At 42.5% G+C, this 26,274-nt stretch overlaps 1 protein-coding gene across 2 annotated transcripts; it reads right to left on the bottom strand.

The window, feature by feature from the left end:
* Positions 1 to 4,624: 4,624 nt before the first annotated feature.
* Positions 4,625 to 23,796, bottom strand: LOC139462159 (galactoside alpha-(1,2)-fucosyltransferase 2-like). Of its 2 annotated transcripts, none has more exons than XM_071243686.1 (3): positions 23,620 to 23,796; positions 11,865 to 11,940; positions 4,625 to 6,999 (listed from the first exon to the last, which is right to left on the bottom strand). In XM_071243686.1, the coding sequence occupies exons 2-3, from the start codon at positions 11,884 to 11,886 to the stop codon at positions 5,948 to 5,950; spliced, it is 1,074 nt and encodes a 357-aa protein (XP_071099787.1). In that variant the 5' UTR covers positions 11,887 to 11,940; positions 23,620 to 23,796; the 3' UTR covers positions 4,625 to 5,947. The 2 variants fall into 2 exon arrangements, with proteins under 2 accessions (XP_071099787.1, XP_071099797.1); XM_071243696.1 differs by lacking the exon at positions 23,620 to 23,796 and adding an exon at positions 21,438 to 21,485.
* Between the last annotated feature and the right edge of the window lie 2,478 nt (positions 23,797 to 26,274).

Raw genomic sequence — 26,274 nt, 5'->3', positions numbered from 1 at the left:
AGGCAGTCTCACAGTAGGCCTTGGTGACCCAAAGTCGAGGCAGTCTCACAATAGCTTGATGACCCTAGGTCGAGGCAGTCTCACAATAGCTTGGTGACCCAATGTCGAGGCAGTCTCACAGTAGGCCTTGGTGACCCAAGGTCGAGGTAGTCTCACTGTAGGCCTTGATGACCCTAGGTCGAGGCAGTCTCACAGTAGGCCTTGGTGACCCAATGTCAAGGTAGTCTCACAGTAGACCTTGATGACCCTAGGTCGAGGTAGTCTCACAGAAGGCCTTGATGACCCAATGTCGAGGCAGTCTCACAGTAGGCCTTGGTGACCAAAGGTCGAGGCAGTATCATAGTAAGCCTAGATAACCCTAGGTCGAGGCAGTCTCACAGTAGGCCTTGGTGACCCAAAGTCGAGGCAGTCTCACAATAGCTTGATGACCCTAGGTCGAGGCAGTCTCACAATAGCTTGATGACCCAATGTCGAGGCAGTCTCACAGTAGGCCTTGGTGACCCAAGGTCGAGGCAGTATCATAGTAAGCCTAGATAACCCTAGGTCGAGGCAGTCTCACAGTAGGCCTTGGTGACCCAATGTCGAGGCCATCTCACAGTAGGCCTTGGTGACCCAATGTCAAGGCAGTCTCACAGTAGGCCTTGGTGACCCAAGGTCGAGGCAGTCTCACAGAAGGCCTTGATGACCCAATGTCGAGGCAGTCTCACAATAGCTTGATGACCCTAGGTCGAGGCAGTCTCACAGTAGGCCTTGCTGACCCAAAGTCGAGGTAGTCTCTCAGTAGGCCTTGGTGACCCAATGTCGAGGCAGTCTCTCAGTAGGCCTTGGTGACCCAATGTCGAGGAAGTCTCACAGTAGGCCTTGATGGCCCTAGGTCGAGGCAGTCTCACAGTAGGCCTTGGTGACCCAAAGTCGAGGCAGTCTCACAATAGCTTGATGACCCTAGGTCGAGGCAGTCTCACAATAGCTTGGTGACCCAATGTCGAGGCAGTCTCACAGTAGGCCTTGATGACCCTAGGTCGAGGTAGTCTCTCAGTAGGCCTTGGTGACCCTAGGTCGAGGTAGTCTCACAGTAGGCCTTGATGACCCTAGGTCGAGGCAGTCTCACAGAAGGCCTTGATGACCCAATGTCGAGGCAGTCTCACAGTAGGCCTTGATGACTCAAGGCCTAGGGAATCTTGTTGACTCTTGGTCTAGTACTGTAGTCCAAGATCTCGACAAACGTACAGTAGGACTTGTTGCCTATATGTCTAGGCAATCTTACATTACATTGTTGATTCTTGGTCAAGGCAGCGTTACAATAGTCCAGTGTTGATCACAAGTCTCGGCAGTCCTACAGTAGACCTTGTTGACTCATGATCAATGCAGTTTTACAGTATGTCAGCGTTGTTTCTAGGTCTGGGTCGAACATTAGACCCCTGTGGACTCTAGGCTAAGACAGGTTTACAGTAGACCCCTGTTGATCAAGGGTCAGGCAGTCTTACAGTAGACCCCTGTTGATCAAGGGTAAGGCAGTCTTACAGTAGACCCCTGTTGAATCTAGGCTAACAGCTGATCCTTGTTGACTCTAGGGTCAGGCAGTCTTACAGTAGACCCTGTTGATAAAGGGTCAGGCATCTTACAGTAGACCCCTGTTGAATCTAGGCTTACAGCTGATCCTTGTTGACTCTAGGGTAAGGCAGTTTTACAATAGATCCCTGTTGATCAAGGATCAAGCAGTCTTACAGTAGACCCCTGTTGAATCTAGGCTAACAGCTGATCCTTGTTGTCTGTAGGGTCAGGCAGTCTTACAGTAGACCCCTGTTGATCAAGGGTCAGGCAGTCTTACGGTAGACCCCTGTTGATTAAGGGTCAGGCAGTCTTACAGTAGACCCCTGTTAAATCTAGGCTAACAGCTGATCCTTGTTGTCTGTAGGGTCAGGCAGTCTTACAGTAGACCCCTGTTGACTCAAGGGTCAGGCAGTCTTACAGTAGACCCCTGTTGATCAAGGGTCAGGCAGTCTTACAGTAGACCCCTGTTGAATCTAGGCTAACAGCTGATCCTTGTTGACTCTAGGGTAAGGCAGTTTTACAATAGATCCCTGTTGAATCTAGGTAAGGCAGTCTTACAGATGGCTCTTAACCCAGTCCTGATGTGACAATAACAATATCATTAGTGAAACACAAACAGGTTTTTGACCAGGATATTCCACCATAGATAAAACATTTATTCTTCAAGCTGTTGTTCAAAAATATAATATATATCGCCAAGATTAAGGGTAGATTTTACTGCATTTGTATTGCATCTTTTATGGCTTTTGACAGAGTAAGCCACGATGTTCTTTCACAAAGGTTTAGATCGAATGGGAATAAATGGGAATAAACTTTCCATGGTTAGCAGTCGGTAGATGTCGGAGGTTTTTAGCAATATTCCAGCAATATCAAGGCGGGAAACACCACAAATGGGCTTCACACATTGTACCCATGTCGGGAATCGAACCCGAATCTTCGGCGTGACGAGCGAACGCTTTAACCACTAGGCTACCACAACTCACTACCCCGTAGTTAGATACCACACGTACTTGTATTATTGTACATGGACAATGTATCGCCTGTTGCGGACTATGCTTTACAGCAGAATATTGCTGCTACAAAAGAAAATAAGCGTTTTTAAACATGTCACTGAATCCACTGGAATGAAAGTAAATTTAAAGAAAACTAAAATTATTGTGTTTCGACGAGGCGGAATATTGAAAAGCGAAAAATGGTATTCAAAAGCAGAAAAGGTTAACGTTGTGAAAAACTTACAAATATTTAGGAACGCTTTTCACCCTCATGTCGTGGAGCAACAAACTCAGTAGTCTTACAGTTCCAGCAAACAAATCAATCAGATCTACAAACTACTGTCAAAATTTGTTTTATTTTATTATGGATACATATCATTCACACACGTCTTTAACATATTTGACAGTACTGTCGGTCCGATCATGTGTTATGAAGCTGAAGTTTCGGTAACATACACAACAAATTAAATGTCCCAATATGCTTCTATGAAAGGCATCTTCGTCTCTCTAGGAATACACCTAATAATAGGGTACTTGGGGTGTGTGGCTCCCTCTGAATGCTGTCTAAATGAAAAGAACAGTGAGATATTGGTGTAGACGTCTTCACCTTGACTCTCCCAGTTTAAATCTATGTTCAACAGAACGTGATTTAACAACGTGATTCCCACACTACTAAGAGTGAGTGAGTGAGTGAGTTGTGTTTAACAGTATTCCAGTTACATTACGGCGTGTCAGCTTAATGTGGGAGGAAAGCCCCAATTGATGCAGGTCTTAGACTTTTACCACTTCGGTGAAACCCAAGAGCACTGGCATGCTGCTGAAAAACCTAGAAACATAATCGGGGCGAACCGGGATTCGAACCCACAACCATAGGTCTCTGGCGTGCCCAAGGAACGCAACTCTGCACAGCGAATTGCGGCGCCTTAGACGACTGCCCCGCGGGTCTTGGAAGACACATATTGCATTCCCCATAGTTAAAGATACTGCGACTTCTGTTTGTCCAAAAGCTGTAAATATATTGAAGAGGAATACCATAGAATGTTTATAGGTGTACCATATGCCACTACAAGAAGGAAAGTCCGTAGAAAAGTACGTCTCTCCATATTACACTGAATATCCATCTTTTATAACATTCACACAGCTAATGCTAACAGATGAGAATCTTGTCCTTCATAATAAGGGCGTGTTCGCAGCAAATGCCTTCCAATTGAGAAACAGCTAATACCTTTTCTTCAAGAAAATAACTGTAATATATTTTACTCCAGCATGCATGAAGTAGCTGGCTGTTGACGAAAACATTGTCTCTCTGTTTGTCTGTAGTTCTGATTGTTGGCTTTTGTGTGTAAGTTGACCATTGTTGAATGTAAGTCAAGTTTTGATTGAATCCTTGAAGAAAAAAACATTTAGCAAGATTGTTTTCATCGATGACCCTTTACCTGTCATTATGATATGTGTGTCATTTGGCACTGGAGATTGTTTATTTGTAGGGACCGCCTCCGTGGTCTAGTGGCAGAGCGTCCGCCCGGAGAGCGGAAGGTCCGGGGTTCGATCCCCGGCCGCGTCATACCAAAAGACGTTAAAAGATGGTACTTGTTGTTACTCTGTCTGGCGCTCGGTTTAAGGGGCTAAAACAAGGACTGGTCGGCTCGGAGTCAGTATACTGTGTCTGAGTGGGGTATTCATGTTAAACTGTGGCATGGTATCTCAGAGAGGCTAGCACTATAAATCGGCATCAGTCCGGACTAGTACAAGCAGCCACACACACACACACACACACACACACACGCACACACACATCGCTATATGATTGCAATAATCTTGGACCTCACCTCACATTATTTGTAGTGATTTGCAGTGGCAGCAAATGACTGAAACGCTCGTAAAATATCAAGTGCTGTATTGGCCAGACTGTGACAGGAGGTGGTACTGTTGGGGTTGTAGTTTAAGGGCGACGTGGGCCTACATAAGGCCTATTAGCGCCTAACACATTGATTTAACTCAATAAGAATCACAACGTATTACGTTGCAAAAACAAAACGGAATTGCTATTTTTTTATAGAATTGATAAAATAAAGGCGATGTCAGCAAAAGTATCATTCATTTGGAAACACGTATACATTACACATGAAAATTAATAATGCGAAAAAGAAAAAAGAGAGGAGAATAACCCCTGCTTCATGATATTGATTTAAACCTTACGCAGGCACTTTCATTTCTGAATCATGAAATACTCGTTCGATAAGGAAGCAGTAGATCAACATGATAGAATATTAATACGATTTAAAGTCATCTGAGAAATTACATCATATTTTCCAGATGAAGAGACAAAATCTAAAACTGCCCGTTGCACGGAGCTATACATGATATTGGGGCCCGAAACTGTAGCTAAAAAATGTATCCTCAACTTCAAGCATGTGTAAGATTTTATGTCTTATGTTATTATTCCCACAGTATTTAGTTAGGTAGACTAAGTGTTCCACATTTTCAGGCGTCTCCATATTGCAATGGCCACATTAAGAAGAGACCGCATAATGAATGGTACTCAGGTAGGCATTTAGCCCACAGTGTCAAAGTCGGAGACGTGTCATAATGACCTCATCACGTCTTTTACGACGGGGACTTTTTTGACGGGATTTTACAGATGGTCTAAGTATAGATATGTCATCGGTAGTGCCAGCATCCCACACAAGGTGCCAACTTATTGAAATAGATTTCGATAAAACAGTTTCAATTTTTTAGGGCTTGTCGGAAATCTAATACTAATATTCAACTTCAGGATTTTGTAGATTGTACCAGGAACTGTGATTTAGAGTTACCTCCCATGGTTGTTGACAAACACATGCCAGCTTGAGCATTCGAGACGATTCGTCATTTTCTAGAAGGTTGGCATTACCTATATAAGAGCTACACGAGAGAGTTTCGAGGCCCTGAAACCACCTGACTTGGGTCTTATTTCCTTGGCTAGTGCAGATGAAATACGTTTCTGAAAACACTGAGTTCCTGCCCGCCACGAGCAACTTTCAAGACATATGACAGTGAACAAATTCTGAACATTCGTGAGTGCATTGTAGGGCCTGTTAATTATTGCTTCTACTCCATTTTTGACACATTGTATTTCCTGTTGTGATTTTAAAATTTAAACTATGTGTTTCAATACCATTTGCTAATTATTCATCTTATTTCACAATTTAGTTTTGTTCAAAGCGATTTCTGGGTTTACTTTCGTAAAAATAGGAAACACTAGTTTTCTGCCGAGCCAGTCGGGCGGTCCACTTGTAAATGCTATTCCCGTAAATCAAACAAAAAACAACAACCACAATTTCAGCGTATCTCAGTAACTGAGTTGTGCACGACGTAAAGAAGACACCAAAGACAATGTTTCTAAACTTGAAAGACGTTAGCAGTCACATTCCTATCCAACCTGGGTATAGATAATCACTGTGGTCTGGTGAAAATTCTTTCGCAAATCGTGTCCCATTTTTGGCGTAGTCTTTAAAAAATAACGTTGTTCCATTCGCCATCCAGGCGCTCCACCAGCCAAATGTACCAACTGTCAAAATCGTGTGATTCAAAGACGAGAGTAACGCGAGATCCACTTCTCTCGGGTTACCTTCAACATATATTACATCAGTAACGTTAACGTAGTTCCGACTCCATTTCATATCATTGGAGCAAACAATAAAGGTAACGTGTCTATATTTATCTGTAAAAAATGCTAAAGCTTTCTTGATATAGCCTGGAGTAGCAACTTTGTAACCATATTCTCGTTCATGCTTGTTCATAAGATTCCCTCGACGAACATGGACGCCCACCAGAGTCCGGGAGGAATAGTTCCTCTTGCCATATTTTTCACTCAATGATGAGTCAAGAATGTCGAAGGCCTTTCTCTCAATGTCGCCTCTAAATCGCAACTGTTTACGTATTTCATGCTTGAAAGGTTCAAAATACTTCCAGGACTGAAGATAGCCTTTGGCTACGTAGTCCGCGTTATTCCGAATGGACATAAGGCTGTGTTCGTAAACACCACTGTGTTTCTCCTTGATAATCTTGGCTTTTGGACAAACAGTCTTCTCGCTGGAAACCTTGGCCCAGACGTCAAACACTTGGAAAACCTCTGCGTCCGCCTTGACCAGGATGTCCAGGTCGACCCTTCTTGATATTCCGTAGGCAGAGGCATACTGGAAGAGCATATTACCCAGTCCGCCATTGAAGTTGGGACAGATCACGTGACGTTGTGGCTGCTCTTCCGTTTCCCTCCCCTTGAGAAGCTCTCTCGCAGCAAGGACAATACTCCGCCTGTCAATTTCCACGTCTTGAACAATGTGTTCTCTGATGACGTCACGGTGTTCGGTGTAACGCCCCTCCCTGATAAAAATAGAATGGTCCACCCCCCACGCGAACTGCCACAAGAACAGGCACACAAGCAGCAGGCATACCAACAGGAAGAACTTCAAACCTGTGAACAAAATAGAACAGATTAGCAGGTGGAACAGTTTTGCACGTCTATATTTCACACAGTTATAGAAAAAAACCGTATTTTTTTCTGGAGAAACAATGGCACATCATTAATATCATATAACAGGGAGGGTCTGGCATTTTTGGTTAGAGACAGTCTTTTTCTTTCCGTTAGTGCTTTAAAAAAGATTCTTTCTCTAAAAGGCGCCAAACGCTACACACACCAAGTATGTCAAGTGAGTGAGTGAGTTCGTGACCGACACTGCACACATCACCCAGTATGTCAAGTGAGTGAGTGAGTTGGTGACCTACACTACACACATCATCAAGTATGTCAAATGAGTGAGTTGGTGACCCACACTACACACACCATCAAGTATGTCAAGTGAGTGAGTGAGTTGGTGACTCACACTACACACAACACCCAGTATGTCAAATGAGTCAGTGAGTTGCTCACCCACACTTCACACATCATCCAGTATGCCAAGTGAGTGAGTGAGTTTGTGACCCACACTACACACATCATCCAGTATGTCAAGTGAGTGAGTGAGTTTGTGACCCACACTACACACATCATCCAGTATGTCAAGTGAGTGAGTGAGTGAGTTTGTGACCCACACTACACACATCACCCAGTATGTCAAGTGAGTGAGCGAGTTTGTGACCCACACTACACACATCACCGAGTATGTCAAGTGAGTGAGTGAGTTTGTGACCCACACTACACACTTCATCCAGTATGTCAAGTGAGTGAGCGAGTTTGTGACCCACACTACACACATCACCGAGTATGTCAAGTGAGTGAGCGAGTTTGTGACCCACACTACACACTTCATCCAGTATGTCAAGTGAGTGAGTGAGTTGGTGACCCACACTACACACATCACCGAGTATGTCAAGTGAGTGAGCGAGTTTGTGACCCACACTACACACATCACCGAGTATGTCAAGTGAGTGAGCGAGTTTGTGACCCACACTACACACTTCATCCAGTATGTCAAGTGAGTGAGCGAGTTTGTGACCCACACTACACACATCACCGAGTATGTCAAGTGAGTGAGCGAGTTTGTGACCCACACTACACACATCATCCAGTATGTCAAGTGAGTGAGTGAGTTGGTGACCCACACTACACACATCACCCAGTATGTCAAGTGAGTGAGTGAGTTTGTGACCCACACTACACACTTCATCCAGTATGTCAAGTGAGTGAGCGAGTTTGTGACCCACACTACACACATCACCGAGTATGTCAAGTGAGTGAGCGAGTTTGTGACCCACACTACACACTTCATCCAGTATGTCAAGTGAGTGAGTGAGTTTGTGACCCACACTACTTACATCACCGAGTATGTCAAGTGAGTGAGTGAGTTGGTGACCCACACTACACACATCACCCAGTATGTCAAGTGAGTGAGTGAGTTGGTGACCCACACTACACACATCATCCAGTATGTCAAGTGAGTGAGTGAGTTTGTGACCCACACTACACACATCACCCAGTATGTCAAGTGAGTGAGTGAGTTTGTGACCCACACTACACACATCACCCAGTATGTCAAGTGAGTGAGTGAGTGAGTTGGTGACCCACACTACACACATCACCCAGTATGTCAAGTGAGTGAGTGAGTTTGTGACCCACACTGCACACATCATCCAGTATGTCAAATGAGTTGGCGAGTTGGATTTTACGCTGCTTTTTGTAATATTCCAGCAATGTTAAAGCGGGGACACTAGAAATGGGCTTCATAAATTGTGCCCCTGTGGTAAATCGAACCCAGGCTTTTGGCGTGATGAGCGAACGGCCTAATCACTCGGCTACCCCACCGCCCCAGTATATCAAGTGACCTTTATGGGTTTTTTTTATAAAAAAGCATGAGGAACATGTTGTTTTCGCACATTATGATTATTTGTGTCGTCTTCATTTCCCGAACAGGTGAAACAGGTAGCGAGTTATAGATCAGCGATAAATAACTCGAAAGCTTGGTGTCGCTAATTTATTGTCAATCTTGACATGTGCTAGCAATTCAATAACGAATGAATGTTATCCGATCTGGGTGGATTTTTATAGGGCAAGAAATGGGGGAACGCATGTGCATATCAATTTGCACGGAACTCACGTGTATCGGGTTACCACGGTCGTTGCCGTGATGCGTTTGGGCGATCGGTTTTATTATCATCTGCTTTGGGTTTTTTATCATCAAATTTCATTTTTCCGGACAAGGTAATATCAAATTTTAGACACTTTGACAAAAATTGACAACTTTCTCAGGGCAAACCTTCTGCCCACTTGACCACGAACGCGGTCACAGATCATATGAGAACGATGACATACAATTAGCTAAATCGTTCAGTGAAGATCTGTGATTCGAACCTATATATATATCAAATTGTTAAAATTGAAACTTCCAAAACGAGTTGGCAAAAGTACAAAAAAAAAGAGTTGCATTAGAAAGCTGACATTTTTTTCTTTGAGTAAAAATTACCTCACTGTTCAAACCTGTGGGGGTGTCGTCAGATCGTAATGCAGAAAGATACACATGCAAAAACGTAATTAAATTACCGGGACACAGGTGGCAAGTCAGCACTTCAGTTATAACATCAGCGCGGATGTGGTTCTGACAAATCTATTTCATAATCAGAGCTTGGCCATCAGTGCAAAAAGAAAAGTACCAGCACTTATATACGGGCTGGTCCAAAAGTTCTAAGTCTGACTTACTTTCAACTATGGGCCATAATAAAGTTAACTAGTCAATGTTGTACATTGTTTGAGTAGTTCATTGCAAGTGTATTTGGTCTGCTGAAGCCGTTTGAATATTAGTGACAGCAAGTTGAACGTGATAGCGGTCCAAATAGACACAGAAATGGAAAAGAACGAGTGCCGAACAGTCATCAAGTTTTTTTACTTTAGAGAAAAGTAACTCAACCCACCCCCACCCCCCCCCCCCCCCCCCCCCGAAAGTCATGACCGCATGTCACAAGTATATGGTACATGCCCCAGCTATTACACTGATAAACATTGGGCAGGTTACGGCTGGGAGAACAAGCCTTGATGATGAACCTAGGTCTGGACGTCCCTCAACTTCCATCAATGAAGATTCAGTCAATGAGATAGAAAAACGTATACTGTCAGATAGACGTATTACCATTGGTAAACTTGAGGAAGACACAGGTCTAAGCCATGGATCCATTGAAACTAAACTAGTGTCCAAAAGAAACGATACCAACTTATTTTCAATATTGTTTTTACTAAGTGAATTGTCTAGTATGAAAACATACCAGTTCGTATTGCACATCCCAAACACAGCATAGTCGATAAAAAATACCGGGAACACGTGATCAATTCCGGGAAAAAACGTAAATTTCGTGAAAGTGACATTTCCCTCTCTAGCATGTTCTGCACGTGCATAAAAACTGTATAAAACGGCTGATCAGACACGTTGATATCACAGCAACAAAAAGAACACAAGATATGCCACGTTTGACAGCCATCGAGAGAGAGAGAGCCGTTGGAATGGTCCAACAAGGAGCGCCACACGTCGACGTCGCCAGAAGGTTGGGCTGCGCACGCATCACTATCACCAGGTTGATGCAGCGGTTACGTCAGACAGGTCAGACGTCAGACAGGCCCAGGAGTGGAAGACCACGAGTAACCACGCCCCGTGAAGATCGTTACATCCGGGTATTACACCTGAGGAACCGCACCGTAACAGCGACGTCCACGGCGGCTACAGCACTGGGACACAGGATCAGTCGACAGACCGTCTACAGGGGACTACGGCAGTATGGTATCCGGCCACGTCATCCCTACCGCGGACCGCTCCTGACGCCTCCACACCGGAACAACAGACTGATCTGGGCCAGGCGAGTTCGACGTTGGCAACGGCGGGACTGGGCACGTGTTATGTTCTCTGATGAGAGCAGATTCCTCATCTTCAGAAACGATGGACGGCAACAGGTCCGGCCGTTTGGAGGTGGAGGGTTAATGGTTTGGGGTGGCATATGTGGTAACGTCAAAACGATGCTTGTCGTAATTCGTGGAAACCTGAATGCACAGCGTTATCTTGATGACATCCTACGGCCTGTTGTGGTGCCCTTTATTCAGCAACAGCCTCGTGGACTCCTTTTCCAACATGACAATGCAAGGCCACACACAGCAAGATTGACACAGAACTTCCTTGCCAACGCCAACGTACAGGTTTTGCCATGGCCCGCATGTTCACCGGACATGAATCCCATCGAGCACTTATGGGACCACCTCGATCGGCAAATCCGACGTCGCCGTGTGCCTCCAGTCAACGTCCAGGACTTGGAACGATGTCTCCTCGAGGAATGGCAACGCATCACTCCCAACGTCATCAGTCCGTAGGCGTGTTATGGCATGTATTGATGCTCACAGTGGACATACCCGCTACTGACTTGACTTTGAGACGTGTTGTGTGACATTTCCCGTTGTTTCTGTGATCAGTGCTCTAACGAAATGTTCATTTTTCGACCCCACCCATCTTTAAAGGCTTGTCATATTGGTTGTACAGATTTTATTGAAATGAAATTTTTGTACAGATGTTGTGAAAGGATTTCTCAAAAGCATAACACCAATCCTAAACTTCCGCATTGTTAAGTTTTACTTTTATGTCGTTGCAAACAGGTGGTATCGTTTCCTTTGGACACTAGTTTATATATATATATATATATATATATATATATATATATATATATATATATATATATATATATATATATACACACACACACACACACACACACACACACACACACACACACACACATATATATATATATATATATATATATATATATATATATATATATATATATAATATGGCTATCCGTCTAAGAACCTACCTTTGTTTGAGATTACTGCCATTGGAAGAAAGCCCGTGATCTTCCAAGTGTATAGAATCCTGTTTAACGTGGACTCCTGCAACGGTAATAAAAAAATTAAAAAGTTATCAAAACGTTACTAGGCTGAAAACAGTCGCAACACGCTGCAAACCTTAACTCCCAAAATTTCAGTTTTGAACTGGCTGAGAACACCCAATTACGATTCACTATAGCAACCTATAAACCATGTTTCAGATTTGTTTGGAAAGGAAAACCTGATAAGGTGAAAAGAAATTATTTCCCTGTCGAAAGGGAATTTATTGATAACGCTCTCGAAGCATTTAATTTCGAGCCTTCTCTAATAAAAATGATTAAATACTTGCTGATAAAAGTGTTAGCACATCAGTATTTTTTTATGCTCATGACAAAAAGTATACACATGATGGCTCGGAAAAGAGTTTGTTTGAACCATATTAAAGCAATTTGCTACTTGCTCAGGTTTAAAGATAAATTGTGAATAGACCAAAGCGATATGGAAAGGATTAATGAAAGGTTCCAACGAATACCTTTTTTCCAACACTGTGATGGACAAAAAAATCTTTAACCATTTTAGGTATAACATTTTCAACATTCAGGAAATATGTGATATTAATTTTAAAAGGTAGATATCATTGAAAGATATGGAGTATTTTTGTAAGCTGGTATAAACAAGGTATTCAAACAATGAGAGACCCTTTAAACCAAACGGTAATTTCAAAACATTTGTAGAGATAAGAAGAGAATTAAAACCGAAAGGGACTTTTCTGTTATACTTTGGACTTTTTGAGCACATTCCGGGGAAATGGATAGACGCAATTAGGAAATAACACGAAAAAACAGGAAATGTGTTTAACCTATGCGACCCGCGTCTTTGCGACAAAGGCGACAGTAAATCTGTGTATAAACTGTTTCAGGAAACTAACAGTTGAAATCTAAACTACTTATGTTCTTTAATACTGTAAAACGCGACGTTTCGGTATAGATCCTTATACCGTTGTCAAGCAAGACTGGTGTTGATTGCCACGTCTCCATGTAGACGACGGATAAATTGTTTGATAGGCATTACTTAGAAGTTGACAAGGTAGACACAATTTATGGATAACAACTGAGTGGGGTATCCATGTTAAACTGCGGCATGGTATCTCAGTGAGCTAGCACTATAAATCGGCATCAGTTCGGACTAGTACAAGCACACACACACACACACACACACACACACACACACACACACACACACACACACACACACACACACACACACACACACACACACACACACACACAAACACACACAATAATCCTGGACCCAATCGGTAAACCCAATTTCCTCTGTTCTTCTTTCCTCTTTCTATAAAAGCCCTTGTAACCTCCGCCCACGAAGTCTTGTAAGGGTTATTTATCAAATCGTGACTTCCAGATATAAATCACACACACAAACAACGCGTATGAATATAGAACGTGAGTGAACCGCCTCAGTTAAAATGCCAAATTATTTTCAGCCATGTTTGTTTACTTAACATTTGTTCCCGTGTTTTTTTAGGTGAACAATTGACTTGCCTTTTTATGTGTTTGTGACGGGTGCCACCTCTGGGGCAGGATACGATCACCCCTTTTCGCGAACACCTGGTACCATTTCTATTTGATTGTGATTCTTATATACATACTCATGATATAGTCGGAATCGTACAATTGACTCTTCTTTATGCAGAGATTTCTATTGGATATGGTGGCCCAGTCGTCTAAGGCGCCGCGATTCGCTGTGCAGAGTTGCGTCCCTTGGGTACGCCAGAAACCTATGATTGTGGGTTCGAATCCCGGTTCGCCCCGATTATGTGTCTAGGTTTGTCAGCACCATACCCTTCGGGTTTCACTGAAGTGGTAAACGTCTGAGACCTGCATCACTTCGGGCTTTCCTCCCACATTAAGCTGACACGCCGCGATATAACTGGAATACTGTTAAAAGCGGCGTTAAACCAAACTCACTCACTCACTCTTTTGGATATGGAAAGGCGTTTGTCATTTTATTTACACCTCGGGAGATCGCTATCTAATGATTTATGGAACGTTATGCAATGTTTTGAGGAAGTAAACACCACATCCTTGCGCGGAGCCTGCTGAAAGTAGTTCCTGCTTGGTCACCTCATTTGCATATTTATCGGATTGGATTTTCGCATCAACAACACTAAACATGATATAATAAATATAGTTTATCATTGGAGCTGAATGACAACATTTGTGTCAGGCAACGTTGTATACAAATGGAAAAGATAATTGTTAGGGTACGTTCTTAATTCATCTTTAGCTGTTTTTTAATACTCGACATGCTCCGGTAAATTGACGGATTTGTTAACAAAAAATCCCCGTAGTCAGTTGTCGAAATTATGATACGTTTTCAAAGATGTTTTTGGTTAATTGGCCCTTTTAAAGTAATATCGGTTGAGTTAAAGTTTAATTGAAATACAAGAAAAAGTATTTTTTCATACTTTCAATGATAATCTTTATTCTGCTTGCGATCATGGTATATTTGTTACCCAAAATATTGAAGATCTGACGTTGTACTTTTCTCGTATACTGTTCGGCACTTGCAGAGACACCTAGATGTTTGAAATACATATAGTTTGAAATAGGGATTTTGTGTAAGTCTTGATAAATCAAATGTTATTGTATTTAGAACTGGGGGGATAATAGGTAAGTATAAAGCATGGACACTGGGTAATGTGAAGATAAGGATGGTAACGTACTATAAATATCTTGGAATTATGTTCTCCTGACGGTTAATATGGTCTGAAGCATGTGAAACTCTAGCCTTGCAATAGGGCCAGTTTTTCCTATGTTTGACTGCAATAACAGATGTATAGATTTCTCGACTGCTTGTAACATATGTGACAGTAAAATCGCTCCAATACTGATGTGTGTTTCGGAAATATGGGGATTTAAATATTATGAAACAATCGAATAGATACAAGCATGGTATTTTTAACGTTTTCTTAGTGTGGGTAAATTTGCAACAAACAAAGCTATTCTGGGTGAAACTGGACGTTATTGTATATCTATAAATACGCAAATAAGGGTAATTAAGTACTGGATTAAGCTTATCCAAATGAATGCAAGTCGATACCCCTTCCAAAGTTATGTTATGCTTAAAGTATTAGATGAGAATGGAAAATTCAATTGAGCATCGTATGTGAGGCAAATGTTATTTAATAGCGGTTTGGCGTATGAATGGTTATTCCAAATGTTGATGATTAGAACATGTTTATTTTGTATATTTCCAATCATGGTACCACAGTTTAGAGTGGTCTACTTTTTTAAAGAAATACATTCACTTGAGAAATACTTTTATTTACCTCATTTCAGAAAGATTATAAAGGTAATATTACGTTTTGCAAATTGATTTAAATCATGTGATATTATTGTACTACGCTTGATAGCTTTATATTCATGTAAATTATTCAAAATGAGATCGACAGAGATGTAACACTCTGGACATGTGACCTAAAATGTTATTTATCTTATAACTGAACAATGGGCCATGTGGCCTGAATTACGAAATAAACTTGAATAATTAAATTTTCGTTGTGTTCATGGAAATTCCTGCATTCTGATTAGCTGAATTGGTCACGTGTTATTGCATTCATTTCCCAATGAATGTAAAAAATTAAGCCACGCCCACAGCTGCGCATTACTTTTATTACTGCGGAATGTCGGGGAATCCCAATATTAGAGTCGAGGGAATTCCCTTTCTGCTCACGTGTATCATCATGCAAAGGACATTTAGCGACTTTCATGCATATTCATTGTCCAAACTACCCTTTGAAACCGAAGGCCGAGAATGAATGAAACAGCAAACGTGCAGGCTCGCTCGCCAGTTTTTTTTCCCGCTCGCCTCGGTTCAACTTTCATGTCTTCGCGTTTCATTTCTAACTAGCATTTCTCCAACTGTTTTACCGTAATCAGAGAAGTAATGTTTGAATCACGCAGTAAATGACCATGTTATTTGAAACAGCCGCCTTCTCATGGACATATTTCTTCCGGTTCGTTACAGTCTGACTGTTGCAAGTCTTTTCGCCTCTTGCCTTGATTGACAGGTCAAATGAACATTGTTTTAATCCCACTCTCCGTTGATTGGCTACTGACTGTGTAGGCGTGTCAAGTTATGTGCATAAATTAAACGATCACCTGATTCATGTCACGCCACTGTATGTATTCCTACACCTGGAATGTTCATCAATGCCGTCATTTTTGTCTGTTTTGATATATGCAACTGTTTTGGGTTAAACTATTGTAGATAAAACATGTTTTACGTTGTCGAATTTAATTATAAGCATTGACTGTGTATTTTTTTCGGTTCATTGAGGTATGAATCGAAAAACCGATGTGCAAACTTTTGTAAGAATCCGCTACGCGGATTCATACAGTTTGCACATCGGTTTTTCGATTCATACCTCAATGAACCGAAAAAAATACACAGTCAATCCTTAATTGATTGAAATTGTTAACCTAGTTGGCGGGAGAGAAAAAGGACGGATCTATTTTTTCCTACTTTGTTGTAATTTTGCTACATCGGGTCCATGAACCGAGTAATAGTGAGTGAGTATGGTTTTACGCCGCTTTTAGCAATATTCCAGCAATATCACGGCGGGGAACACCAGAAATGGGCTTCACATATTGTACCCATGTCGGGAATCGAACCCGGGTCTTCGGCGTGACGAGCGAACGCCTTAACCACTAAGCTACCCGACCGCCCCGAAACGAGTAATAAACTATGAAACGCAGACTATGCATGAAGAAGTTGAATCTGACTGGACTAGAGTGGACTTTGAATGCTGCTGATGTTGGTGTGGGCATTATTCATAATGCTTCATATATGTATACACGCATTGTGACCTTGCGAATTAATCCGGAGTTCAAACTATCAGCATCCGTATCAGCGTTCCATGTTGAATGTGTACATAGCCGGAGTGGGACACGCACACTGTCGAACCCCCAGTCTGCACTGTTAGATGAAGCAGATTGTTTCAACTGGCTGATGGTCTCTTATCAGCCGAGACAGGAAATGTGTCCTGTTCACTGTGGCTTTATCGGTAGGGGTCCATAGGTCCAGCAGATAACACGTATCTGGCGCACTCGTTCACGAGTCGCATCGGCTCAGCCAATACCAGCGCTACAACACAGGATCCGTTCCACAAAACCGAGCGCTTCCATACCGTATCGAGCCTGCACCAGAAATTAACAGTGGTTGATAGAAGCGACGTCCCATGCCATCACAGAACCTGACCTTCATTTTATTCGCCTCTTAAAGAAGCATGCCCCAGTGGTGCTAATGGGAACCAATTCTAACCAGTCAAGAGATATGCCACCACCTCACACTTCAACATAAAATGTCAATGCTAGAGAATAACCGGTCTAGATTATCCACCGAAACATATTCCATTTGGCGTAAAAAGCAAAATATAGGGGACAATTATGTGAATGCACCAGAGAAAATCAGTGATGACTCCAGGTGTTCTCGAAAAGGGTGAGCATCTCCTGCCCTGTCGGAAGCACCCACCATTCACACAATTTGCATAAAAATCGTAAGAAGTTATTGCCTGACGCCGCACAGTAGCCCTCCTGTTTTACTGCACGATAAACAACCTCCGCTCGTTTAAAATCTTTGATAGGCATTAAGAAACTGGGAGAACATGAGTACAATTCACCTGATGAACTTGATTGAAGGAGCAGTGAAACGTCGTACAAGACGTCGTACAAGACGTCGTACAAAACGTCGTACAAAGAATAAAAGAAGTTGTTATCCATAAACAAAGTGTCATGTATTCAACCCGTTTGTTTAGTTCTTAAATAGTCCAGTTTCAGGGTATGGTGCTGACAAAGCAAGGCACATAATCAGTGTCAACCTCGGCTCTGGACCGAAGAGCTTAGGGTTATGGCATGGGCGCAGCCTCTAATGGGGGCGGGGCACGGGTGGCCCAGTCGTCTAAGGCGCCGCGATTCGCTGTGCAGAGTTGCGTCCCTTGGGCACGCCAGAAACCTATGATTGTGGGTTCGAGTCCCGGTTCGCTCCGATTATGTTTCTAGGTTTGTCAGCACCATACCCGTGCTCGTGGGTTTAACTGAAGTGGTAAACGTCTGAGACCTGCATCACTTCTGGCTTTCCTCCCACATTAAGCTGACACGCCGTGATATAACTGGAATAATGTTAAAAGCGGCGTTAAACCCAACTCACTCACTCACTCACTCTATTGGGGGCGTCTTAGAACTGGGGAAAAAAAGTCATCAGAATCCAAATTTCAAAACGAATAATACGTTGTTGGAATAAAATATCAACTAAAACTGGAATAAATAAAATCTCTTGTATGATCTGGAGGTTTCTTAACATGATAATTGTACAAATAAAACAAACATTCTTGGTGTTCAAATGTAAAGACAATTTTGAACCACAGTGAAGTAGTCCTGAGTCCTAACAACTTCAAGCGACATTGGTTAATGTGCCAAATAGAATCTGTTCTACGAAATTAGTTCATACAATCATTGAGAAATAATATTGCCTCTAGTTCCAAGGGATTACTGTATTCATTATTAAAGATTCCCCTTCTTTGGCAAAATAAACTGACGTCCAAAAGAAACTTTACCAACTGAAAATATAAATTTCAGACAAAGCATAATTTTTTATCGATGAAGTCTATCTAAAACACATAACCTAAATACAACAATAGTGTATGCAGAAAATGTTAATCGTCAGTTACTTGTTTGCTAGATAACATGCGAAAAAGTGAAAAACACGTGCACCACGGACAACTGCAAATGCACGTGCGGGTAAGGGTATAAAATGATTGCAACGGCAAGTCAGACATCCACAGTGATAAAAAAACACAAAAGAAATTCCACGACTCACAGTCGAACAACGTGAACGAGCCTTGGGTATGGTACAGATGGGAGTCACCCACGCCCATATTGCAAGAACTTTCGGTTGCTCCCGTGCTGCCGTTACCAACTTGATGCAACGTTACAGACAGACAGGGCGGATCGCTGACAGGCCAAGAACAGGCAGACCCAGGGTGACCACGCCCCATGATGACCGGTACTTGCGTACCTTGCACCTCCGAAATCGCTTCCTGACAATGACGTCATCGGCGACAAATGCCTTACGAGTAGGTCACAGGGTTAGTCGACAGACAGTGGCTAGGAGACTCAGGGCTCATGGAACCAGGGCTTTTAGACCACAGGGCTTTTGGACAACACAGAGGACAGCTATTGACAGCGCAACATCGTCGTCTGCGATTGAGATGGGCCCGAACTGTACGACGTTGGCAACGACGTGACTGGCAGAGGGTTGTCTTCACTGACGAAAGTCGATTCTGTATGTTTAGGGCTGATAGAAGACAACGTGTTTACCGCCGAAGGGGTGAACGAACGGCGGCGTGTTGCGTGCAGGAGGTCGTACCATATGGTGGAGGGAGTGTCATGGTGTGGGGAGGGATCTGTGGACAGGAGAGGACACCACTGGTCATCGTTGATGGAAACTTGACAGCTCAGCGTTACATGGATAACATTCTTCGTCCAGTTGTCCTACCATTTCTCCAACAGCAGCCACGTGGTATCATTGATTAGCATGCCAACGCTAGAGCCGATACAGCCAGAATTGTCACTAACTTCCTCGCAGCCAACAACGCCAACGTCCTGCCGTGGCCTGCACGCTCACCCGACATGTCCCCCATAGAACACATCTGGGACTTGATGGTTCGTCGTGTTCAACAACGACCACAAAACCGGCAAAACTGATCTTGGCCCTCCAAGAAGAATGGCGTCAAATCCCACGTGACCTCATCAGACGACTGACTTTTTCTGGGCGTCGAAGAGTTTTTGCGTGTATTGAGGCATTTGGTGGTCACACACGCTACTAATGACTTGTTATTGAACGTGAGCGATTGTTTATGTACTCTGCCTATTGTCCATGATTCTGAAACTTCGAGTTTTGTACCACACCCAACTTTGGAGGGCTCTGACGTCATTCTCGGTCGCGGTATGATTGTCATTTTCAGATTTGATTATGTTGATATATTGATCTTCTCAATACACTTTACGTCATGCATGTATGTTTTGTTGTTTTTGAGCAAGAGTGATTTCAAACTCTGGTAAATTTCTTTTGGACGTTAGTTTTTGTATGACTCATGTACTAACAACATGTCAATGTCTATTCTTACATACAGAACTTAAATTACCGATAGAAACAGGCAGATGACAGATGGCAGATGGTCTCTGTACCGTGAGGACAGAACACGCTGTCTGTGCGACACTCCACCTATTGCAGATTGAGTTCCTCGTCTATTGAACTGTCCTTATTTTAGTTCTGATAGATATATGTATTTACAGGGACAAGATTTTACTTGGACATGCGAATTTAAATATAAACGTGTATAATGCCCTTAAGATTAAAAGATATTAAGAAACTTTCTGAGTTTATTTCGATTATTCTCGCTACCGCCAACAAATCATAATGTTGTATGTCATACCATTATTATGTGTCTGTCTTTTAACTCGTGCAGTTATAAGTGTAAATAGTCTGTAAGACATGCAACTCGTGCAGTTATAAGTGTAAATAGTCTGTAAGACATGCAACTCGTGCAGTTATAAGTGTAAATAGTCTGTAAGACATGCAACTCGTGCAGTTATAAGTGTAAATAGTCTGTAAGACATGCAACTCGTGCTGTTATAAGTGTAAATAGTCTGTAAGACATGCAACTCGTGCAGTTATAAGTGTAAATAGTATGTAAGACATGCAACTCGTGCAGTTATAAGTGTAAATAGTCTGTAAGACATGCAACTCGTGCAGTTATAAGTGTAAATAGTCTGTAAGACATGCAACTCGTGCAGTTATAAGTGTAAATAGTATGTAAGACATGCTCTTGTTCCACCGTTTGTGACTTGACTTGACTTGACAACTGGGTCCTCCCACCCCATGAGAACTTGTACAAATGTACCGTCATGATAGACTGCAGGAAACGCTGCAAGGTTGCAGATTAATTTTGTACTGAACGACTTCCACTTTTTTGAAAGCTAAATTTGGCGAGATTAGATTAAATGTTGCTTGGCCGAAAACATATTGTAGGCTGTAAAAGTTATCTCAAGACTAATGGAGGGTTTTGTATAGACATAATACATACATTTATTTGTCAAATTGTCAATTAATAATAAAACCTTTATACCTCGTATGTGATCATAATGCAGAAAACGTAAAATTGCCATTACAGTGTATACCCGTGTGATGCTTTCTTGATACAGGGGAGAAATGTTTGTTCAGACTTACCAAATACATGATTGTGACCTGTCTGATCAATGGTGCGGTTGTTCATGATAACTCGACTAGGCCAAGTCAGTCAGTTATATGGCGGAGGCCCTTTTCTGTATTCTTACTCCTTAACGGCGTGTACCCAGTTTTGAGATAATAGTATCAATTGATTCACTTTAGAAGAATGTCACTGAGGGAAAAAGACGTTTGTCGTTTTACATGGTTGTGAATTCAGTGTATCGAAAGTGCTAGACATGCAAATTTACCTGAATGAAGTTACATGGACGGACGATCAACTAATGGCCAAACTCCGACTCCCATCTTGTGGCAGGAGATAAGAGCCGCACCTAATGACAGTGACATGACTAATGACAGTATCGCTTCTCCTCAGAGAAATATTGCGCATTTTATCACTATGGATCAAGGCAACTCGGTGCAAAGAGATTGCGATAAACATATTGATAAAACATAAGTTGATGTGTCAATATTTTGCAACATATGCTGTTCAAAGATGGTTCATAAAACCGTGGTGAATGGAACTGTTTTCAGCGAGCGAGTGAGTGAGTGAGTATTATTTACGGCGCTTTTAGCAATGTTCCAGCAATTGGCTTCACACATTGTACCGATTTGGGGAATCAAACTCGGGCATTCGGCTCTTTACGCTTTCACCAATTGGCTACCTCATCACCCCTAAATGATTATTCTAGTGAGTGTATTAGTGGGTATTGTGTTTCAATGCGTTAGCAAAGCTGATGACGGCGTGGGTAGTCTTCCCACAAAATGCCCGTATGATTCATTCGAGACCGTTCCACTTATTATAGAGGTATTTGTAATTAGCGTAGTAGTACGAGTTGTCATTCAGGCACACTAGGAATCGATACGGTCTCATTTACTCATCCTGGCAATGAGATCTCTGCGCTAAACTGCATATTGATGGCTGTAGTCTGTATGAAACATGACTGGTCGCTATTGATGTGTTCTGACGTCCCGTTGTAGGGAAGTAAGCACATCATAAGAATGACACACAACACTATAGTGCAGTTAACGCAGCCCTAAGCGGTCGGGTACGACCTAAGAAGTCACATCATATGCATTTAACTCCTTCGGCAACAGGCCCTTGCAGTATCATAGCCGCTTAGATTTGTTTGACTGACCTCGCCCTCGAAGGCCACATTACTATGCAAGTTACACCGAGGCACGAATTACTGTGATTCAACGTACACCCAGAAACCACAGGAGGGATAATTTGCCAGTAATCTGCCTGCGTCCCATTTCGGATATCGTAATCAATTGTCAACTGACCAGAGTTACCTCCCGTACCAACATTCTCCAGAGGCAACCTCACCTCTATTTTATATCGATAATGCATAATATGTTTCGAGTGTGATGCGCAGTAAAGAACAACATCGTATCCCTACAGTGACTGAATCAAGGGCAGAGTGCATAGACCCAGGTGCCTATAGGTTTCTCTGTGGGGAATCCAGGGCAGAGTATATAGACCCAGGTACCTATAGGTTTTCACTGTGGGGAATCCAGGGCAGAGTATATAGACCCAGGTACCTATAGGTTTTCACTGTGGGGAATCCAGGGCAGAGTATATAGACCCAGGTGCCTATAGGTTTCACTGTGGGGAATCCAGGGCAGAGTATATAGATCCAGGTGCCTATAGGTTTCACTGTGGGGAATCCAGGGCAGAGTATATAGACCCAGGTACCTATGGGTTTTCACTGTGGGGAATCCAGGGCAGAGTATATAGACCCAGGTACCTATAGGTTTTACTGTGGGGAATCCAGGGCAGAGTATATAGACCCAGGTACCTATAGGTTTTACTGTGGGGAATCCAGGGCAGAGTATATAGACCCAGGTACCTATAGGTTTTACTGTGGGGAATCCAGGGCAGAGTATATAGACCCAGGTACCTATAGGTTTTCACTGTGGGGAATCCAGGGCAGAGTATATAGACCCAGGTACCTATAGGTTTTACTGTGGGGAATCCAGGGCAGAGTATATAGACCCAGGTACCTATAGGTTTTCACTGTGGGGAATCCAGGGCAGAGCAAATAGTGACCTAAGTATATCACTATTACTTTAATCCACATGACATGACAAATTGACTATAGTAACATATATGAATCGGGTGACCCTAAACATTTTGTAGTAATATAAATTATCCGATCAGCGTCATATACCTCGAGCTAATTACTCGATGTGTAGGGTATGAACACGACCAAGAGCTGGACACTGATCACATTGCAGTGTTTCATCGGGAGAACTGCTCTCCATAACGATTGAAGCATGATGTCAATCACTGGATTGTCTAGTCCAGATTTCATTATTTTCCTACCTCCGCCATAGAGCCGGAGAGCAGCGTTAAATAAGCTACCGAAACAGCCCTTCGCCGGTGCAAGGAGATGCTAGTGTTTGGGACGAGTGATCAAAACATCTCACCTGGAGGCCATCACTACACCCTTCTTTCCTTCAGTCAGAACAACGTGGTCAGTCAGGGTCTTTGACCCCCTTGTAACTCCCCTTGACTTTACACAATGACGGGTCACGTGTCCGGCAAGATTCTCCCGTATCACACTCAACAGGATGAACAGATAACAGAAATCACCTGATCGGTCCCACCTTCCTATCGACTCAACATCATTGTCATCTACCTCTTCCTTGCTTATTCTCGACCAGGGCTAGTAGATATGAAGAATCGTTAATCTTGCTACCTCTATTTTATTCGCTCGATCGGGGCTATTGGACATGAAGACTCGTTGCGTTCGCTTTCTGTAATCTATGCTCTTTCATGCTAGTAAACATGAAGACTCGTCGCTCCAGCTTTCTGTAATATATGCTCGATCAGGGATAGTTAACCCGAAGAGTAGTTGATCCAGCTTTCTGTAATCTATGCTCGATCAGGGCTAGTTAACATGAAGATTCGTTGCTCCACATGTTTAGCGGAATGGAAGCAGTACAACAATAATATTTAATAAATAAATAAGTAGATTTTCCCTCGTCACTGTGTGGTGTGTCCGGGATGCATAAAGACTGCGATTCTAACTGCACTTTATTATTACTACATACTGAACAAAAGAAGTTAGGCATCATGAATACTTTTGGGGATAGTGTATATGAAATTGTGTTCCAAGTCTCCGCCACCAAAATACATCCCCAACATATTCATGAACTTTTTCTGTTCCGTATATGATGTCCAGTCTACCTGTGCAGGGGTGAGGATTCGAAAGTATTCAACTCGCTTTTCTTGACAGCCTTGTATATAAACCATGATTCATATACATTGCACGCTTCTTACCTAATATCAGGGATGGGAATCATATGTAGTCCAGAAACATTATAACAAAGAAACTTCATCACCTTTAACTGAAGGCTTTTAAAATTTGAGCAAGTGAATATTGAACGCGAGCAAGTGTGGGAGGGGCCAGATCCGTTTTTGAAATCCTGTAGTTTGGAGGACACATTTTGAATTAAACCACTGCATCACCTGTGATGCGTGTAGACTGGTCCCGTGCCCAAGTTGCGCAGCGCAACATTGGACCAATCTACGTTACATGTTCGTTACCAGCGTTAACACATGCACGGTGCAGAGATGTAAGGTACGGACAAGGCTTCTTAGTTCTGACTCCCCGTGGTGATTCTGGGGCACGATATGTCCCAACGTGGTTGCCGTACGAACAGATCCAAAAGTAGACATGGGTAGTCGCAATATATGGCCATGGTGATGGCGCGTCGTTAGACCCACACGGCGACCAGTGGGCCTGGGTTTATCCTCGATTATTTGCAGTGTGTGAATGTTGTTCAACGCCGCAGACAGCAATGTTCCAGTTTTGCCACAGCGGGCTGTAAATAATCGAGACAAACAAGTGACTGACGCATGCGCAGCGACCCACGTCGTCACGGTGCGATGACACCCAATCAGCAAGGTCACAGATCTAAAGTCAACAAACGATCCCCTTTAAGACGTCTCTACTCCGGACCGTTCAGCATCCAATGCTAGTCGTAAGAGGCGACTAAGAAGGATCGTTTCAGACACACTGACTTAGTTGATGGATGTCATCGCATCCCAAAGGCGTCACTGCAAAAGAAATCCATCTATACAAGCTTGTATATGCTTTGGAATGATGATATATACAAAAATATACAAGTTTGTATATATGACATATACAAAAATATACAATTTTGTATATGTAATGTATCCAAATTTGTTTTCTTTGTATATATTGGTAAAGGGAGATAATTGTTATGTATTCGTGTATAATTATTATATATGTGCAATATGAAGTGTTTCTTTGTGTATGTTGGTAAAGGGGGGACAATTGCTATGTATTGTTCTATCATTGTTTTGTATGTGTAAAATAGTATTAGCAAGTTCCAAAAAAAATGATATAGTGGCGTGTAACATTACTGGAATGTTTAATTAGTACTCCACACTGTTAGCGGGAGTACATACTCTCCCTGCAATGATATTGACGGGTAAGCGATTGAGGCGTCTGGTACTTTTCCTGGCGCGGTGCTTGATATGTGTGTAGACGTTATGATCAAATGCACAGAGAGGATTAGCTGTTGGGGGTGATTGCATTGGCGGTGACTTCTGTGTTGAAAGTGTTGAAATCGATTTGTGCTGAGCTTGGATTCGTTTGTACGGGGATGTGATTTGTAACATGCTCTCGTGCACATAGCAGATTAGCCAACAGAGTGGATTACACAGAGGATAAAAACTTTTTTATTTTATCATTACTTAAAAGTGTTGAATTTGGTTTGTTCTGAGCTGTCGGTTTAATTGTAGGGTAAACATTGTTATAATGTCAAATGTCGGCGGAACGCGGAAAATCACGTTTTTAAAAAAGGGCAGTCCTTGGAAAATTCCTCTTCAAAATATAATCAAAGATTTTTTTTGGAATACTCCGAAAATATCGTGTTGCCGGACAACCGTGGCGGATTGTCCTCTTTTCGATCAGAGCCCGCTATCAATGCTACCCAACCTCTAACTGGACAAGTCCTCTTTAGCGGAATAATGCCGATAGGCGACAAAAGACAGAAACTTGTATGAAGTCACTTTTTATTTCACATTGCCATAACACTAACAGTAATAAT

Source organism: Haliotis cracherodii, unplaced genomic scaffold (assembly GCF_022045235.1).
Source record: "Haliotis cracherodii isolate W230 unplaced genomic scaffold, xgHalCrac1.p SCAF_1, whole genome shotgun sequence".
In the NCBI taxonomy this organism is placed as follows: Eukaryota; Metazoa; Mollusca; class Gastropoda; order Lepetellida; family Haliotidae; genus Haliotis; species Haliotis cracherodii.
The sequence above is the reverse complement of the archived record's forward strand: the minus strand, read 5'-3'. Positions and strand labels throughout refer to the sequence as shown.

Bases quoted from the DNA above. Each gene is read 5' to 3' on its own strand.
- LOC139462159 (XM_071243686.1), bottom strand. From the start codon at position 11,886: ATGGCAGTAATCTCAAACAAAG. The intron at 7,000-11,864 runs GTAGGTTCTTAG...TTTTGTTCACAG, and splicing joins GGCAGTAATCTCAAACAAAG to GTTTGAAGTTCTTCCTGTTG.